At 43.1% G+C, this 20,495-nt stretch overlaps 2 protein-coding genes across 2 annotated transcripts in view; one reads left to right on the top strand and one right to left on the bottom strand.

Moving 5' to 3' along the window:
* Nucleotides 1-7,507, top strand: part of LOC119446415 (tensin-2) — a 224,972-nt gene extending 217,465 nt beyond the window's left edge. The window contains exons 9-11 of the mRNA XM_037710840.2: nt 862-1,033; nt 3,086-3,332; nt 7,173-7,507. Of these exons, the coding sequence (XP_037566768.1) occupies nt 862-1,033; nt 3,086-3,292 (379 nt within the window). The 3' untranslated portion in view covers nt 3,293-3,332; nt 7,173-7,507. The remainder of the gene's footprint in view (nt 1-861; nt 1,034-3,085; nt 3,333-7,172) is intronic.
* LOC119446416 (signal recognition particle receptor subunit beta) lies at nt 785-18,560 on the bottom strand. The gene is made up of 9 exons (XM_037710841.2): nt 18,406-18,560; nt 18,012-18,100; nt 17,620-17,694; nt 17,390-17,469; nt 13,706-13,765; nt 9,112-9,188; nt 8,978-9,032; nt 7,671-7,875; nt 785-1,020 (listed from the first exon to the last, which is right to left on the bottom strand). The coding sequence occupies exons 1-8, from the start codon at nt 18,521-18,523 to the stop codon at nt 7,671-7,673; spliced, it is 759 nt and encodes a 252-aa protein (XP_037566769.1). The 5' UTR covers nt 18,524-18,560; the 3' UTR covers nt 785-1,020.
* Nucleotides 18,561-20,495: the final 1,935 nt, after the last annotated feature.

A 20,495-nucleotide genomic window follows, 5' to 3' on the forward strand; every position in this document is an offset into this window, starting at 1 on the left:
AGGTATCCTCAGCTGCGCCAGCAATCTCGGGTACCATGCTCTGGCTCGCACTACTGCCTGCCTTGAGTTTACCCAAGACAAATGCCCATGCAGAAGGGGCGACACACTGCAACAAAGTGAACCTACCTATTCATTGGCCTGACTAATACAAATAGTGTGTGTTAGCTGAAAAGGGAAGCAATGGATGTGCGCGAATGGATGCAGAAGGGCAGACAAGCCATTTGCAATGCCATACTTGTTGCTTTGCATAAAGAGGAACTAAAAAGCAATGCTAAATTAGTTAATTTTGGTGAAGTATTTTTTCAATATTATCTTGCTTTATTTGGCACAAAAAGGTTGGTTACTGGCAGAGGAAGAAAACTAAAAGGGAACCGCTTCACTTCTCTAATTTTCTACCTGAATCGTGGTGCTGGTACACCAGCATGACATCACACGTTTTTCACATATCCAGGTCAGCTTTTCTTGCTCCTCAAAACTCGTCACCTTGAGCATTTGATTCTTCAGAGTGCAATGTAATTCTTGTGTATCATTACGCAGTTAGAGCAGATTCTATCAAAATGCATGATGTCACAGGGAGCTAACGCACAAACTTTAACATGGCATGCCAAGAGTCTAATTTTTGCGCCTTTCCTAGCTTGCTAAGACTCCACTTATTGCATGATTAATGTTTTTTGAATTCCAAAAGTTTAACTGATAACCCACTTTATTTATTTAAAAGAATGTATTCAATAAAATTTACCTTTTTTCAAGATGTTTTCGTAGTACTGAGAAACCACATTTCCAGTTTTGTTGTGTCAAAGGAGACATTTAATGTACAAATAGAACACCGGACAGTTTGCTGATGCTGTGACACATTCGCAGGGAGATCGCTCTCGAAGTGCTGTCGCAGGAGCCAATCGGGTCCTTTCTGGTGCGCCAAAGCAGCACCAAGCCTGGGTGCTTTGCGCTCTCGCTGAGGGTTCCCAGGAGCGTCCAGCCAAGTGGCATCGCCCACTATCTCATCATGCACACCAACAGGGGCTACAAAATAAAGGTGAAGGAAGCACGAGAGAAAACAATAAGTCAGGAGAGGAGCTGAAATTGTGGAGCTCTATGCACAAATCAGCATCTCAGACGTAGCTCAGCAATTGATTATTTTGCATCCCTATGCTACACATAGGCATTGTAGAGGCACGGTAGTGAGATACTCTAAAGTGATTGCAAATATACATAGGGTCAAAGTGCTCTGATATCCCAATACATGAGCAATTGATAGTGAAATGATTTTGTTCCATACTGTTTCTTTCCACATTTTGTCAATGGTCCAAGCTGTGCTCTGCCTACATTATCAACGGGACCTGCCAGCCATGAACAGTGAACAGTAAGAGAGGAATAGAATCGTGAAAATGGAATCCCTACATTATACCAGCCCTGGAGTCTATTATCATTACATTATAACCTCTGATCGCGCATATAATGCCACGAGGCCCCATCGGAAAGTGAAAGTGGCCACAGTGTGGGTTCAGGTGTCTAGACTAGCAAGGTGAGCTCTCTTGAGGGCACTTTTGAATTTTTTGGATGACACACGCAAGGTGTGCACACGCAATGTGGTTAGTGCAAAAAACATGTGTTATGGATAAAAGGCATGCAGGTGGAGCAATAGGTGATGGCCAAAACATGGCAATCATACACATTTCTGGCTCCTTTTAGTGCTTCTGGCATTTGCAATACACAAACGCGTGGCCTTTGAGATTAGTATCTATTATTTCGAGGGAGCTGTTGCTGGATGTGTCATTTGGATGCCACCTATCGTGGACAGATGTGCTAGGCCAGATGCAGTTGCACTAATTCTAGTACACTCACGCACAGCCACAAAACACCACTAAGTTAAAAGCAATGTGACCACCACTTTTCTTGTCAGTGAAAAAAAGCTAGAGCTGGTACTCAGTTATAAATATGTTGTGAAATATACTCAATAGGGAAAAAAAACAAAAAATCGGACATAAGTTAAAATTATGAGTGGCAATGAGATGCACAAGGAAAATTTCCTAAAAGAGGCAGACAAGGTCCTCACTCAAAACAAAGCATCTGCCACACACAGAACACCTGTGAAGGGCTACTTATCTCTGTGTTCACTAAGTATTCCATCATAATTCCAGTAATGCTTAGAACTTATCAGCACCTAATGCCTTCCAGTTGTATTCAGCCCAGAAAGAAATGTACTATTTAGTTTATGGGTAAGGATAGTTTCAATCCACATAGAAGAAGAAAAAAAAAAGATGTGCAAAAAGACCAATTATAGACAAAGAATAAAGACATGTTTCTGAAATGTATGCTCCAGTGACTTCTCACATCTTTACATTCATTGAGCATATCTTGTTTGCAATGAATTACGCATTCCTTTGTTTTTGTTTTACAGAGTTACTAAAAGCACACGAATTTCCTAACTTCATCACTCCACCTATTTTTCTGCCGTCCTCGACTGCGCTTCCCTTCTCTTGGTATCCATTCTGTAATTCTAATGGTCCACCGGTTATCCATCCCACGCATTACATGGCCTACCCAGCTCCACTTTTTCCACTTAATGTCAACTAGAATATCGGATATCCCCGTTTGTTCTCTGATCCACACTGCTCTCTCCCTCTCTTCACGTTAGGCCTAACATATTTCGTTCCATCGCTCTTTGTGCGGTCCTTAACTTGTTCTCAAGTGGTTTTAAGGAGCTCCGTAAAAGTTGGAATCAGCTTGCGCAAGACAGGGGCAATTGGAAATCGCAGGGAGAGGCCTTCGTCCTGCAGTGGACATAAATATAGGCTGATGATGATGACAATGACTAAAAGCATGCATGGGACATGTGGTGTCATAGCATATTAAACGAACAGATGTGTGCTAGTAACTAATTCTGGTACGAAGTTTCACATGAAAGAACACATTGTTGCGTATGTAAAGCATGATGTAACTAAAACCTCAGAATCTTTACTAAAAAGCTAGAGAACCCCTTTAGCCACTAGCTATTCATGCACACAATCTGGTGCATATAGACACTGCTTTGCTTTCAGCAGTTTTGTAACCAAGAATGCCTCACATGTTTTCTATTCTATTCCAGGGCTTCACAAAGGAGTTCAGCACCCTGACGTCACTCATCACGCATCACTCGGTCATGCCAGAGCTGCTGCCATGCCCACTTTCCCTGTATCGATACAACTCAACCTTCCGGAAGCATGGCTCTGCCGAGGATATGGTTGACATAGACGAAGACCCCGACTACACGCTGCTCTCAGATTTCCGCAAGATGATGGCTGACGCTGTTTGACTTGCGGAACTGGCTGCATGCTAGTCTTAATATCTATCTGGTCAGTACGTTCACCTGACTACCAGTGCAAGCTATTTTCTAGTTCTCTTGTATATTACAATGCAGTGGTCAGTACACACACTTTGGCCAAAGTTCCACAAAACCCAGTGAACACAAAGCCTGTATAACACGACTGTTGCAATTTTTTTTTGCAATTACATAAATACTACACAGAAAAATTAGTGAATCCGCTATGAAAACTGTATATGACAGATACAGAAACATATTGGATTGATAACGTCTGAGTGGTTTTAAGGAGTTCCGTAAAAGTTATTGCAGAGAGAGATAAAAACTATTTCTTAATGATTATGAGTCTGAATCATCACTGCCAGGATCCCCCATCTTAGCACTTGAGTCCATTTAATTGTCTGGACCCATTAGCATGTTTTATATGCGCCGCCAGCAATGGCCATAGTGTATAGTGTTCCTCTTTCAGTGGAGCAGTCCAGTTGTCCCAGGTAGAGGGAAGGGAGGGTGGTATGTTTGAGTGAGTTCAAGAGTGTGGAAAAGACAGTGCTCTGCAGCATTTCCAGTAAGTATGGAATGCATTGGGCTATTTTCCCCATGTACTTAACACACCGGTTTGCCAGGTCTGTTCTCACTAAGGTGTTTAATAGCATCATTGGGCAGTGTAAGTGTTTGTGCCCGATGGACTAGAACATCCTCTCTAGTGGGTGTTTGTGACAAGGATACTAAGAGGAGTCTGTTGTTTTTGGATTCCTTGAGCCGATTGCAGTGTCTTTTTCGACATCAGGCTCTGGTGCAATAGGCATGCAACAGGTCTCGGGCAACTTCATGTGGTTGCTCAGTGTTATGAGATCACAATAGCATTCGCCCTCTGCCCTCTATTTTCCTGGTGACCTGAGACCCACCACCGGAGTACCTGTAATGTAGGATGTTTGTGGTTCGTGTAGCATGGATATGGTTCGGAAGTGTATTTTTCATAAAGGCATGTGATGCTGCCTGACTGTCCAAATGAATTGTGATAACGTCAGTCTTGTGCGTGTGTAGACAAATGGCTTCTGTGATAGCCTGAATCTCTGGGTCAATAGGAGGCGTTGATAGTTAATTTAAGCGAGTATGAACTAAATCCAAATGTACATAGGTTCTTTTCAACTTCAAACTTTCCTTCTCTCATACAACATAGGAGATATGCACATTTCTGTCACCTCTGTACACTTACGTTGGAATTAACTGCCTAAAAAAAGAAAAGAAATGGCTAAACTTCTCATTTACAGCTTAGGCAAACAAGCAAGAGCAACTGCTCTGGCACTACGGTTTGCTGCTTTAGAACATATTAACCATGCTTCCACTTTTAAGTCACCTGTCACAGATCGGGGTTATGGTAGCACCAATATTAAACATTGATATGCAACTATAATGCTACCACTGAATGGTTCTCTCTCATATTAGAGCAGCCAAGCTGGGCCCCCATATGTAGGGAAGGGGTGTGCCAAGAAACAGGCTTCTACACTAATGAATGCTAATCTCAGTCTCAATATATTTGTAAAAATCATTACACCTCAAACTTAGCGTTACTAACGCCTAATACAGTTGTGCTGTTTCCAAATGTACAGCTAGCTGTACAGTAGTGTAAAAGTTCACGGTTCTCAGAAATGCTTCTTGCGGTAATGAGGATTGGCGTGAAAGATTTAAAACAAATATCCATAACTCAAGTAGGAGATTTTCGTTGCATTTCCACAGAGTTTCACAGCGCACTGTGGAAAAGGATGCACTTATAGCAGTCAGTCTGATCTTATTGCTTCGGCGTGAGTTGATAATGCATGCATCGCACTAAATATTGAATTACAATGAGGCGTTAAAGGCATAGAGCAACACTTCTTTAGTCTAGGACTGGTAGAGTGTTCTTTCAAAACTTTATTTTCATTCACATCACAAAAAAGAGTTAACAATGCAGAAAAGAAAGGCCAAGCCTCTTTTTCTTCAATTCTGCAGTGACAAATCAGTGCCAGTGTGTCAGGGTTATGTTAAGGATTTCAAATCATCCTCTCAATTTTGGTGCATTCTGGCACCAGTAAAGTTCTGGAAACTTGTGCTGACTCTTTAGCATTCAAGGTAGTCCTGCCTTACGAATAAATGATAAACTAGAGCAGAACAGATGCTGTTGAAATCAATGACATCATGGCGAGTTGGTATGGGAACTTCCAAGCCTGTGTCGCCACCCATCCTTAGTTCTTGTGTTTTTATTGTTTTTTTTTTCTAACTTGCTAAGCCTGCGCTCACGATTAAAGTGGCTACTTTAGTATTGCAGAAACTTAATATTACAGATTAACTTAATATTCATCTTAAATGCCCCTTTGGGTGTTTTAATGGAGAGAGCTTGGTTTATTTTTATCCCCTGAAGTTCTTTAACATGCACTTAAAAGGAAGCTTTAGTTCAGTGTCATCTCCGATTTCCCTATCTAAATACATGCGACACCAGAAAGGCTCTTCTGAGACAATCACTGAACTGATTTGAATGAAATTTGTTGCTTTTAGGAGAAAGAGTAATATTCTACTGACTTAAGGAAGCAAAATTATGATTTGGGGACTCATAGAAATAACAGTAAATTTAAAAACAGATCTGTAACTCTGCACCACAAATTGATATCGCAGTTATGTAAGCTGCATCTGTTGAGCACCTGAAATGGGCAAATTTTATACATATATATGAGTTTGCAGCTTATGCGAAAATGCCAGTATTTACAAAGGTTCTGTAAAACTCCTACTTACAAATTCGTGGTATATTTCAGAGCAATGGATAACTTCACCAATTTTTTCAACTTTCCATGTCTTAAATAGGTGCAATTTACAGAATTAATAGCAATGTTTATTGATGAGTTAGAGTTCTCAACTTGATGCACCAGTTCTTTTTTTTCTTTTCTGCAATAACTTCTGCAATTATTGTTTAACAATACATGGCATAACTCAGAAATCTGCCACCTAGAATCGGTACATCTTAAACCTTTCATTTAAAAGCAACAAACATCAAATTTGATGCAGCGGAAGCTGAGCAAAATTATTTCTCCATTCCTATGTATTTAGATAGGAGTTCACGTTAAAGGAGCTCTGAAACACTTTTCTAACTAAACGGCAAATGGCCTCACTATTAAAGAATGTTGCCCACAAATCTCATTTCCTGCGGAAACATTTTTCAACAACTATAAGTGTAGCTATCGCACCAATACCCGGCTTTGTCTCTCTTTTCGTCTATGCTAGTGCGCTGGAAGCTACACAATGGAGAAGCCAAGAGAGCAAAGCCTCAGCCAAACGTTGAGTGAGTGTCGCGGTGGCAAAAGGGCTCGTAGTGGCATACCGTGGCAATCGCGGTAAACTACACTAAGCAGCACACCACTGCCATCTCAAAGGCCATGCGCATCTAATGCAGCTACACACGGTGCAAATATGAAATTATTTTTCTGTCTTTCTGAGACTGCAGACATATACATTTTTGATTCATTTAACTCAAAATTAGCAATTATGTATTACTGAGAATGCTCTCGCGATCATGAAATCAGCCAATAGCATTCGTCGGCCAACTGCTTTCAATCAGCTTTCCATGACGACATAGCGGATGCGAGAGCAAACGTCTGTTCAATGCTTTTGAAACGAGACTGTAATTGCCTGTAAATATTTGGCTCACATGTTCACAGGAGCCTCGTTAACAGATCAGCAACATTTTTTTTTACTATGTTCAAAGAGTGTTTCAGGGCCCCTTTAATTAAATAAAGCTATACTACACCCTCAGAGCCATTTACAGCTATATTCCTTTCATACAAACTGTTTAGTGCACAGACAATTAACGTGTCCTAAAAATGATTAATTTTTTTTTTTATTGCAGGTGGTGACCACAGTTAGTATCAACAGTGGTGATATGGTGATAAGCAAGCAATGCTGGTCAGTGCTTGCCCTCTGCAGCTACGCATCGTCCTGACTATGCACAGAGTCTCGCAAGTCGTTCGTGCTGCTGCACAAGGGACAAACCAAGTTCTGGTAGCATAGGGTTCGCCAATGGGATCAATGTGAACATGCTACGTTGTGATAATGTCTCCACTCCGAAACTCAAGTCACGACCTACCATCTATAAACAGGCCCCTTGCGTGCAAGAGGCTCAACTGACTTCAGAGCCAAAGTGTGGAGAAATAAAGCATTTTATGTGTGTCTTTTACACGTACACCATGGGCTATTAATACACGCAGCCTCAAATACAGGTAGCTCTTAAAGCTGCACACCTCCAGGTGCAGTGGTGTTGCAAGGCAGTTTTCAATACCATGAGGGCAAGCTGTCGGCTAGTTTCATTGTAATCCTGTACAAGAGTCGGCATACAAGGGCTATTCACCTATGCCACCTTGGCCAGCCAGCTTTTGAGTGCTGACAGCTGGGCATCCTCTGAGGCCTCGGCGCTGAACTCCATGAAGTCGACTACAATCGGACGAACGTCTGAAAACTGGAAGTCCTTCCCTCTCTTGCCTAGGAATGTGTTGTTATTGGCCTGCCCCTCTGTGGACTCCAGCACAGAAATCTGTGTAGTCCTAAGAACATTCCTGCAAAGTAATAAAACATCACACTGAGGATCAACAGCTACCAGAGTAGCAAACTGATGCAGAACATATTGTTACATTGTAGTGATGGTGAAGAACCAGACAGTGCTAAAGCTGCATTAGTAACTTACTCATTTGAGGCAAACTTGTGAACAGAAATATTTCGCAGTTTCACGCGAAGGTGAAACATCGAAAGCAGTTAGCAAGGTTTAGCGTCACGATGAAGGCATCTCAGAAAGAAGCACCACTAATGGTTTTACAGGTGTAGCATCTCTATAGGTGCACGATGAAACTGAACAAAAACTATCAGTGTTCGTCAGCACCCAATGAAAGGATTACATAAACTTAACTTGACATTCACTGTCTGTTCTGCTCAGACCAGTGTTATGCACCACTGCTGCGGTTTACACACAGCTGCTCAGCAGGAATGCTAACGTGTGTGCACACAACGCTCAAGCCAGCAGTGGAAGCCAGAATGCTGCCCTGGCTCCGGCAGAGCCAATTACTACAAAGCAAGCATCCACATGGCTTCACTGTCTTTGCAGACAAAGACACTGTGCATCTTTGAAGACCTTCTAACCACTATGCACTGACCGCGCATGCGTGTCACTACCGTGACAGCATGACAATGCCAACGACGAAAACACACTTCGAGCATCTGTATAACTGCTACTGCTTATAAAACAAGTAACACTCATAGGAGAATGATAGCAACAAGCACAGTCATCGGTCTTCGAAATCTGATCTATGGGTCAACTGTGCCACCTGTATATACGTGACATCGTACATTCCAGCGTAATTGCTGGTGCTCTCGTATGTTTGAGAATGTAGGCCACTATTCACGTCACACCTGCAATCCGAGTATATAAGGCTCTTTTGCCATAGAATATGCGAGAACATTCTGGAAATTTCAGACACATGTGTTGCACCAAGCGATAACTTTCAAATAGCGGTTAGACAGTGAAAAACGATCACCAGAATAAGGTAAACAATGTACCTGTGTCAATATTCACACAATGAAAAAAAAAAAGCTCAGTCACAAAAAATTTGATCTAACTCACGCTTGAGCTATGACAAAACAAAACTTTATGATCCAAGAACTCACATTTCCTTCTCCAGTTGTGACTGGATCACCTTGGATGACTTCGCCATAGCCTCGTCTGTAAGTACATGGTACATGGCACTGTTAACAGTTGCACACTCAACCAAAATGTCCCATAAAATTCGTCGAACACTTACCTTGCTTGTTGCATACAATCATAAAGGGTGGGCAATGCTGCGAGATGACAGGGTCACACAAGAGATTATACAGGAACCTGCAACAACACAAGGATAAGGTGATCAGCCATTCTTTCCATTCTACATGAGCACTCAGCACATGGTTAACTACGCAGGAATAGGCATTTGTTTGTCGTGTCCTTCAATTCCTGACAAGGAACAAGTTTAAAGGACTTAATGGAACTAAGATTAAGTGTTTAGCATTTTCTTGCTTTCTTAGGTAGTCAAAAACTCCATGCTCTTGGTATGATGCATGAAATCTCAGAGCGTGCAACAAGTCATTAATTATATCCAAGGGATTGAATCGAACTGAAAGCCAAACTGATAACCGTACCTGAACCAGAATTTTGACTGGAACCAAGCTTAACTGACGTTTTTGTAACATAAAGTGCTGCCCAGCATTGCACTGGTGGTGTTGCAACCTCCCGTGACTTATATAAAGGTTCTTATTGTGCTGCCACCCCTCGGCTTCCATCAGAACTGAATTTTCATTATGCTCCTAGTGGCTGCCACTGTGGTGGCTTAGGAGTAACCCTGCTGTTACGGGCACTTATGCGCACTGCAAACGTTGATGGCTATCTCATAGAACTAGTAATAGAATCTCATTCAGCAATCAAACAATTCCAATATCCTCTCTTCCTTTTTTTCCTGACGGGTGCGCGCAACCACTGAGTTTGCATGGGGACGCTCACATGGTATGCCTCACTTTCGCCATGGCGACGCATTGAGTGGGTAGCGCATTGGGCCACTGTGCTGAGGTAACACAGGGTTTCAAACCAACCATCAGACCAACTTGGGTCACTGAGTATGTGGCAATGTCTACATACGTGCCGCTCTTCAACGAACCTCTTTCACACCAACATGGGTCACTGTAAGATGCGGGACTGGGTAGGTGCTGCAGTTCGAAGAAACACTTTGATGCCGACTTGGAGCACTGTTCATGTGCTGGTCTTCAATGAACCTCTTTGATGCCAACTTGGGTCACGAAAAAAATTCCTTAAATTTCTTTGATGCTGAGCAGAATCGAGCCCATGTCGCAAGGGTTCCTCAAGGACAGCAATCCGACGCATTAACAGGCTACGCCACAATTGCACTGTGTATGTGCCACTCTTCAGTGAACCTCTCGCCAATTTTGATGACTGAGTATGTGATATTGAGTGTGCGGCAAGCGAGGGAACTATTCCCAGCGTTCGCAGGCACCGGAGCACCACGCTTCTTGTCTCGGAGGCCATGTGCAGACTTATGGTGCAGCGTGGCCCGAAAGAAGCACGAGAGAGCAGCCCAGTTACTGCGTGACACGTTTCTCAGCATTCGCATGCACCAGCGCGCCATGCATTTCGGAGGACATGAACAGGCTTCGTGGCGCTAGATGGCACCAAGTGTCCTTAAGGAAGCGCGAAAGGGGAGCCCCGCTGCAGCCTCATACAAAACTCGCTTTGACGGTGACAATACGTTGTGCGGCTATATTGATACAATGCTAACGCATCACTGTCGACAGTCATTGTGAGATGGGCTCTGCCGCAAGGTTTTAAGACCTAGAAATAGGTTGTGTAAATGTTTCTACATTTAAAAAAAAATTCACTGTGCTAGTTTATCCCTGTATTGGATAACACACCATGTATAATACTGCACACATAAAAAAATGTTTTCTTTGGTTTAATGCGATATAAAAAAATGTTTACTTGGTCTTTTTTGTAAGTAAGTCAGTCTGAAGAATTTAAACGTACAATAAAAAATTTCATCCTGAGATGGCACATTTTATAAAAAAGTGTGACCCTCAAAAGGTAAAGGAGCAGGGACATGACATTTTTGCTTTTTCATTTCTTCCATTGAAACAATGTCCTAGACCTTGAACCCTAGGGAAAATACTGGCAAGCCTCAGGGCACCCAAAATAACTGAGTATGACTGGTTTTCAAAGAACAAGTTTTGGTATTGTTTTCCAGGAGGTGTATTTGTCATGCCATTTTGCGAGTCACTCCAGTTCCTTCGGCTGTTTGTTATGCTGCTTCATCAGGCTGTGCAGTGAATAGCAGCATAGCAGACAAAGAAGGGAGCCAGAGCGAGTGCCACAACATGACGATGTTCTGGGCCCAGTGACCTACCTTCTGCATCCTGATGTCATGGTACATACACTTCCTGGGAAACAAAACAAAAACTGCTTCGTATAAAAGCTATTATATTCAATTATTCTAGGGCACTCTGAGGCTTGCCAATATTTTTTCTAGCGTTTCAAGGTGCAGGAACATTATTTAACACTATAAAATAAAATTTTGAAAATGTCATGTCACTATATCTTTAAAGGGGCCCTTAACTAACCCTTGGGCTTGATGAAAAGATACATTCCACAGATAGAATATTCTGCTGTGAACATCTCAGCCAAATTTTGTACTCGTGCATGGCACGTGGGGATCACAAGCGGAGCGTGAAGTCACCTTTTTCTCAAACACTCTTTCCAACAGAGGCCTTCTCTTCAGGCATGTTGGGACTACTGACGGCTGCCCCTTGACGTCAAAGGCCAGAATCCCACAATGTGCTGCCATTGGCCAATAGTTGACATCAATCAAGAAATGTGTTTAGATCAATGTCCTCGTTCCTGCAGTTACTGTGTGTATTTATTGACGCAGTTTACTAAACAGGCTGAAGTAAGCAAAAATCTGTATTTCGAATTTAGATAACAATTACGTACTTCCAGAAGAAACCAACCGTCATATGCGCGTGCTTGGTTGCGCCCGTTCATGTAGGAGTGAAACATTGGCCACAACGCTTATTGGTGCAGTAGCCGTCATGTCTTGCTAATTTCAATTAGTTTTGAACACTCAACTAGTCTCTAACCATGCAATACTAAAGGTCAGACCACACGTATGCTTGCCAGTGCATGCTCACTCCTGGCCGCTCCTGGCTAAATGCCTTGGGAGACATCGCTTCGTAGTGAGCTATTGACAGCACTTTGAAATTTGCAATTTGGATGTGGTTGCTATTCATCGGTCAAGCTGGTGCAGGACAAAGCCAGTCCACAGCACATAACATGGTCAGACTGGAGCACACGGGCACAAGCGTGCACTGCAGCGCTGTCGTATGCACTACAGTTGGCCACTGTAGTTGCATGTAGCTGTGTCTGCTCCGTAGCACAAATACCGCTGCTACTGTGGTGTGGTGCAACAAGCCCGCTCGCAGAGAACAACTGCGTGCTCTGATTGGTCTCTGTGGGTGACATGGTTTCAGGCACGTGGCAAGCATAACCGAACGCCAACATCCGACTCGAACAGGTTGTCTGCTTCCCAAGTTGCACACCTTTTAGGTGTATCGCCATCTCGCCATCATGGTCAAAGCTTGTAACGGTAAGAATCCCTTCAACGCGAGTCCGCAGTGTGACATCTATCGCTTAGCCGAAGTACGCGCTGCCAACAGTACTCACACGAGCGAACATAAAAAACTATGTTTTGTTCAACGCTCAAAAACTGTGTGATTACCGTAAAGATAAGTGAGAACGAAAATGTGACACTCATGCCACTCTGTGCAAGAAAACACAGCCACGCATAGCTATCTAGTACATTGTAGCACAGCTCAGAGGTGAGACACCTGGGAAGACACCAGGAACTCAACCATAAGTTGAAGGATAGCCTCCAAGTTTGGCGCATCGTAGGCGCCAAAATCGAAAGATAGTGGCATCTAAATGAACATCCGAAATCAAACTTGAACAAAGGTGATCTTTGATTGCCAGTAACTCCACTTCTGCTGAATGCATTGAAGTACTTTTTGCTGCAAGGTATTTCTGAAATAGCCTATTTTAACTTGAAATCCATTACTCAACTTCAATGAAAAGTGCTTCAGGACTTATTTAACACAACAAATTCAAATCGTGCATCAACTGCAGCGCGGCGTCAGGCTTAAAGTGGGTGTCCTATTTATCACTCATTGCACGCAGTGGTTTGAAACAAAATCATGACCGTGTTGCTAAAAGCTGGGTTCACGCTGTGATATCGACCGTTCCTCCTTCGCTCTGTGCTTCTTCGCATTCAATACAGGATAGGCTTGGTCCTTTTCAGTTGTTTCTCTGACAATGCTGAGTGGCTCTCTCACCATATCCCATATTATCCTGTTAAATGCCTAGCACTCAACTTTCAGTGACACAATAGTGGTGTCACCTGCAACTATTGCACAGGGCTGACCCACCCATCAGACATAACAAGAAAGCCAGCCTCAAGCCCAAAGCCAGCTGCACTCTTTGCACACCGAGTGCATCATGTGCTGCACTCAGTGCAATGTGGTCAATTAAAGTACAATGTAACTTATCTGTGGCACTCAAGAAATTTACCCTTAACATCGCAATTAGAACTGGGTCAACATCCCCCTGTCCATTAAATAAAATCAATATACCTACACAAAATTTGCGTCGGTTCTTCTTTCAACAATTCTTCGATACTATTGTACATGTGCATGGACCTTTTGCATTGAGTAGTACTTGTATGATAGTCCGCACACCCAACAATTCACAATGCATGAAACAAATAGCATTCTCCTTACAAATGCACCAAGAAAAAGAAACGAACTTACTCTGCCACATCCCTGACCTCCCGTGGAAAGTTAACGCTGTCCACAACAAAAACAACAGCCCTGAAAAGGCATGTAATGAAACTGTTAAAGAGCAGGAAAAAAAAAGGTGGCAGTAAAAACGCAGAAATACACTCCCAAAGGTACCATTAAAGAAAAGTGCAAATCACCATGGATGAAGTTCCTGGGAAGCCCAATGCTTCAAACACACTATAGTTCCAAAACATAAAAACATTAAAGCAAGTTTGTGTGAATAATGAACCCCTTTGTAGGAATTGCATCATAGCCAAATAAGGATGTGCAAATATTTCCTACTTCGAGTCCTCTTTGTTATGCGATTTTTATTCTATTCGAGAATTCACTCTAGAAATTGTCGAATATTCCTTTTTGTTCGAATATTACAGTTAACACGTAATAGAGTCTTGAGGAAAAAACATTGACACAAGTGGGGAGTGTTCCAAATGATTCTGCTGCAAGAGAGCCACAGTTGTTGCAAAGAAGCATCCATAATAAAATTTAACAAAAATGTGCTTAGCAAGTGTAGTGGTGATTTATCCTGTAAATTCCAATGTCTGCCACTGCTAAGTTCCTGAGTGAGCCCATGAATAACTGCTGCTCAATCCCAATCATTCAATAAGAATGCCTCGTTTCTATCAAGTCTACACACTTGACTCAATTTAGGCAAATTAATTAGTCTTACGATGTTTGCATCTCTTTGAAATAAAATGCACCCCCCCCCCCCTGCTGTAGAATCACTTTTCGTCAATGAACACAGCAGACTATGTGGATCTGGCGACATGCTGTTCATTTGTTACAACATCACTGTCAATGTCATGGAGCACTGTACAACTCAAAGCAATTATTTCTTATTTGCCAGTTTCTCAGTTGACCGAAAGTCCAGTTGTGAATAGCACTATATGCGATTGGCGTAATAGTTCAGCGGAAACTCGCTAGGTGGAGAGAAGTAGTTAAAGGGAAAATGGAGACAAATTGGGTGGATGTCTCAATTTTCCCTTTAACTACTTCTCTCCACCTAGCGGGTTTCCGCTGTACTATTATGCCAATCACTTGCCTTTGTTTCGAGTTGTTGACAAATTCAACTTCGCCCTGCCATCTGCTAGCCGCCTGGTTAGCTCAGATGGTAGAGCGGCTGCCCCAGAAAGGTGGTGGTCCCGGGTTCGAGTCCCGTACCAGAACAAATTTTTCTTCAACTCCAAGGCTTTTCTTTCGAGGAACCCGTGTGGGCTTCCTTTGTAGCAATTTGGGTGGATGTCTCAATTTTCCCTTTAAGCACTATATGCATGCATCAAAAACCATAAATAACCCTTTTTTCTAACAAAATTACACCAGGGGATCTTTAACGTGCACCCAGTAGACGAGACATGGGCGGTTTTTGCATTTCGCAGTTTGTTTATACTATACTAAATGACAAAATATTTTATATTGAACTCAAGATTAGGAGGCCGTTTTCCCTTGAATATTCGTATTAGATTCGATTGGTAAACGTTGCTATTCGAACAACCCTATTTTGCTAATGCATTATAGTACACAGAAGCAGCATACACACCCAAGCCCAAGCACCAATCTCTAATGCCAAAAGATGATGGCACATGAATATGCTCACCTTACATTAAGAAAAACATGGAAATATCATAGTTGCTCACATCTACCAATTTTAATACTGAATTTTTTGGAAGACCACCTTCACAAACGACCAAATGGTGGTAGGATTTCATCTACCTGGCCAGGATTACATACACAATTGAAACTGTCCACTTGAATCATTTCACTTATTGACAAATGGCAGGGGCAATGCCAATGGGTGTTTGTTCCGTAGCATCATTTTTCTCTCATATAAAGTGGTGGGGAAATTAAGGTTCTTTAAAGATAGTTGCAGTGTGGCAAGCAGCAATTCCTTTACTTCCTCTTTCTTTTATGAAATGTAAATAAACAACCAACCACTAGAAAAGAAAAAGCCAATTCTGAGTGTTGCTCACTAACTCTTAACATACAGCAGTACCGAGAAACTTGGCGTAAGACATTTATGGTCGTGCTCTCATTAGTTGAACGGATCCAGTCAGTGAGCTCCATTAGGTGGCTCAGGACCCCATTAGGCAATTCCAATTTTAAATTGGCTTAATTATAATTCCCTTGAACCCTTTACATTAGTAGAAACTTGGTCTTAATTGCCTCAGTGAGAACTAGTGCAGATAAATGCAATAAGCCTGACACAATAAACATGTGGGCAAAGTGGTACTGTACCTACAAGAATACCATGCAAGCCATATGTGTGCACGTGCATGTGTGCCTGATTTATACTGTCGAAGCGTATCACACCTATACGAAAAACATTTATTGAATATGTCACGACCAAGTACCAAGTTCAACCACCCTACGCTCAAGCTTGAGAAGAATGTCAAAACTCATTCCTATGTGATCCCCCATACGAGGACTTCGCGCAAATCCAATGCAAATTTGCTCAACATGACACATTTGTGAAAACCACAAGGCAAGGCAACAGATGTGAATTTGCTTCAACAAGCAAGCTTAAACTGGCATTCAAAAACAAATACAAACTACGTCAACACTGTTTTGCCAAACCACAATAAGGTTATGAGGCTCGCCGTAGCAGGGGACTATGAATTTTACCCACCTAGGGTTCTTTTGTGTGCACCTACATCTAAGTACACAAGCATTTTTGCATTTATCCCCCATTAAAGTTGGCCACCACAGTTGTAATCGAACCAGTGACCTCTAGCTCAGGAGCACAACACCGCAGTCATTACATTAACATTGTGAGTACAAGAAGTTAATGATGAGGTACGTAAACGTAGTGAGTGCAGTGGATGCTGCTTCCACCCATATCGATCACTATAAAATGAGACGGTGCTTTAGTTGCCTGCAAGAAATACACTCATTGTCTCCAGTGGCCACCTGACCTTGCAACTTTTAGACACGAATAGCCTTTCTGGTGTTGACAACTTGCCAATAATATAGCCGAGAGCATGACAACACCGGCAGTGCATAACTTTGAGGTGAATGAAGCACTGGGTCAACATTCCTGTCACTAGCTTTAAGCAGGTACTTTCACTTTTATGTAATGTGTTGTCTGGCGTGACAGCTCACTGAAGCAACAGGCATTGCCCGCCAATGCAGCAGCAGTCCACTGAAACTGACAGTCCCGAATGTGATTGACTGTAGAATACCGGCGAGTGATTGCAACGACCCTTGTGCTTGCTGCGTCTCTGCAGAGCACTAGCACTACTTTAGCTGGCAAACACAGCTGGCATAAGAAATGTGATCTGCCTCAACATGTTCCTGTTAACAGATAACTATGTTTGTATCATCAATTACAACCAATGAATCTTGCTGCTGTTGCACTAATTGATGTCCCACCTATTGTGCATGGCTTTAGCTCATCCAGTGATCCAGTAACTGAAAGTAAGCCAAGCGAGTTATGCACCAGATGTAGCCAGCTTCTGTGAGAAGGCATACCATGAAACTACATAAGTAGGCAAGCGTTTTAACACACACTAAGAAAATGCTGTCTTCAGGGAATTCACATTCACTGGGAGGTCATTCATAGATCAAGTGAAGCGTCAACCACGCATCAGTCATCTAAAAGCACACAAAATTAAAGCAAACAGTGCTTGTGAAACTAAATTTCTTGCTAGCAGGTGTACATACCTTGCTAGCCCCTTGAATTGGTCGAGAAACCTGGATCTCATTCTATCATTCCCGGGCAGATCAATAAGGTTGAGAGAACCCTGCAAGAGTTTAGCATTAGAGGCACTTTAAAATTGTTGTAAAGAGGCCAATGCTGGACACAGATCTTAACGAGGCTGCGTCTGCCACTTTGTTGCTGTCTACGTGTGTATTACGGTGATTTAGCATGAAATGAAAAACTGCATACTTACTTTCTTAGGGACTTCATATGACGCCTTGTTCTCTTTGATTGATGTGTACGTTCCAACCTTCTTGCGAGCTACAAGCTGCAATAAGGAATCGTAATGACAGTTTCAAAAATATCACAACGCCCTAAAAACACAAAAAAAAGATGAGCACAGGCGTGTGACATAATCTTGCCTGTAACAGTAAAGTGGCATCGAAAGTGGGACAAGCACCAAGTTCAGCCTCCAATAAAAGGCTACACAAAGTCGCACGCACACTGGGTGTCTGTTACTTTTTGTCGTCACTTGTTGTGTGTGACCGACACAATGTTACTGTCCAGCACAACAAAGTTCTACGCACCCGGAATGACCGTTTCTTATCGCGACAAGACGCGCGTAACGGAGCAATTCAAATTCACCTGAGAAAACAACAGCGTCTTGCCGGCATCTGACAGCCCCACGATCAGCACTGCTCGCCGAAGATTTTTTCTTCGTTGGAAGAATATTACTGAAACAGCATCAAGAGCGTGCACAAGTGAGCAACAGAGAAAAAATACACACTGGGAACAAGTGCAAGATCACTGGCAGTATCCGCAGGAAACATCTTACAAATAACCTGCAGGTGGTTAGATGTGCACTACGCAAGAACACCACACGAGAACGTTCGAACTTATGGTCAACATCAGCGAAAGCAGTCAACAACTTCCACATCACCACGGAACCCGGCAATGTTGACACGGTGGACATATGGAATAGAGCACACGATCAAAAGTGAGCCGAGCCTTAAATACGTTCGCGCATAAGGTTACTCACTTGTTGTGATGAGAACTACGACTAAGGCGACAATAATATACAATAATGATGGATTCATTAGTAATAAATTGTTTTTTAAGTCCATGTGCGCAGACTTCGACGACGCGTCCGCCGCCATTTTTAAAGTGCTACTAGCGTTCCCTGCCGTTGACACTTCGCACGCTCAACACTTCTTGAAGGCAAAACAAAGTTTTAAAGTATAGCCAAATTAACTTATAAGCTCAATTCACGGTAATTAAGTTTTAGACATGGGGGAAAGAAAACTCATATGACCTTCGAGATTGCAAACCTGCGAGGCGTTTTCAAACTAAGTCAAGTGATGGCGCCACCTAATGCTTGCGTTGTAGGCAGGCGACAGCGCGCGCGAAATTCAAATAAGAGGTTGAAGCGCGCATTAAAGAACAACGCCTAAAGGCAGTTACGCGGTTAACCTTGTGTTGGAATTGTGCTAGGAAGTGATGGACCAAATTCATAAACCGTTACTGTAGTTTGCTACAAGCTGCACTACCGCCAACATGACTTACGCCACGCGCAGCTCGAGTGTCATCATACGGCTCCGAGTCTCCGACGTAACTTAGCGTGCATACCGTGCATATTTCTCTCTCTCCATTTCATTCACCCACGCACACGCACCACAGAATAAAAACATACTTTACGTGGACCCTCAAAGTTCGTTAGTGCTCAAAGTGAATGAAAAATAAACAATGCTTATTTCTTGAATATCGCGTTATATCTTCAATAACTTGACACACAACGTTACTGCAGGCGCGACATGCTGCGGAATCGGTTTATCCAGAGCTGCCGAAGTTGACTGTTACCAAAACAAAAATTTTGCACATAACTTTCGGTGAAATATAAAGGTATCTAATATAGAAGAAAACAGACAAAGCCAGCCTAGTCCGTAGGATTTGTGTCAGTTGCGCAGCCGAGGAGCACGTGCTCCGGGCACGTGCTCTTTTTTATGCGACATATTGTTTATGTCGAATGTTTCCACAATACGTACGGCTGAGAACGAGCGTCTGTTGGAAACGAAATTCATAAAGTCACAGGAAAAGCAAACGCCATTAATCCATTAATTTTGCAGATATGCTCCAAAAAACAACATGTTTCGTTAAAGTAGTACATCTACAACAAGGTGTAAATCAAGAGGACACATGTATAGAGGATGCAGTACTTTTCTATTATTTACACTGTTCTGTCACGTCCTTGTGGGCTGCTCTTAGTTGCGGTTCATATTTTCGAAAACGGAGAATCGCAATTTGGGGTTTCCTCTGGCAATCACATTGAAGTGTTCGATTAACCGTTTCTGAGTCGTGCAACTTCTTGACGCACCGCCAAGTGGTTCCGGAAGGATACAGCGTTTAGTAAAGAGGATGGAGAGATAGAGCATGGTTTTCTTCACAGTCCTCATAACAAATGCCCCTGAGAATCAAGGCTGTTTGCCCTTCTTTACAAGAGCATTTGCGACTCCTCAGATATCTAACTCGACCGTAGACATTCCAGCTCTTCAAATATGTATGCATCCGCTTACACCTGCGTGAAAAACACAGAAATGCCTTCACGTCAGCTCATTCTCATATTCTCTGCAGCTTCTTGAGAGGGCAATACCGTCTCGAGAGACTCACGTCGACCATGCCAAGCGAGCGGCATAGACTGCCCCCTTACCGGAGCGAATAAGATATTCCGCGGTAGGAGGAGGGTGCCAGAAAGACGAGCAGGTGTTCGTTTAAAAGCGCCCGCGGCGGTTCTGCTACGTAACAGAATGAAAATACGGTAAAGGAAAGGCGGCTCCTCTGGTGGGCAGTGAAATAAAGAAAGCATCAGGCACGAAAAGTGGCGGGTAGTGGAGGGCAAGGCGGCGTGACGGGGACCGCACGTGCCGTAAGCATGCCAGCGCCGATTGGCCGCCACGGGGCGACCAATCAGGCGAGCCGGCGCGGTGCCGTCCTCCCCGCCGCCTCCCCCACCGGCGCGCCGGCGGCGACTTGACGCGTGCCGGTCACGATCGGTGGTGTGGCGCTGCGGAGCTGCGTTGTGTGAACTTGCGTGTAGCGCGCGATCTCGCTTCGCGCGGCACGGTTTCGTTTATT

Source organism: Dermacentor silvarum, chromosome 3 (genome assembly GCF_013339745.2).
Source record: "Dermacentor silvarum isolate Dsil-2018 chromosome 3, BIME_Dsil_1.4, whole genome shotgun sequence".
NCBI classification, from domain to species: Eukaryota; Metazoa; Arthropoda; class Arachnida; order Ixodida; family Ixodidae; genus Dermacentor; species Dermacentor silvarum.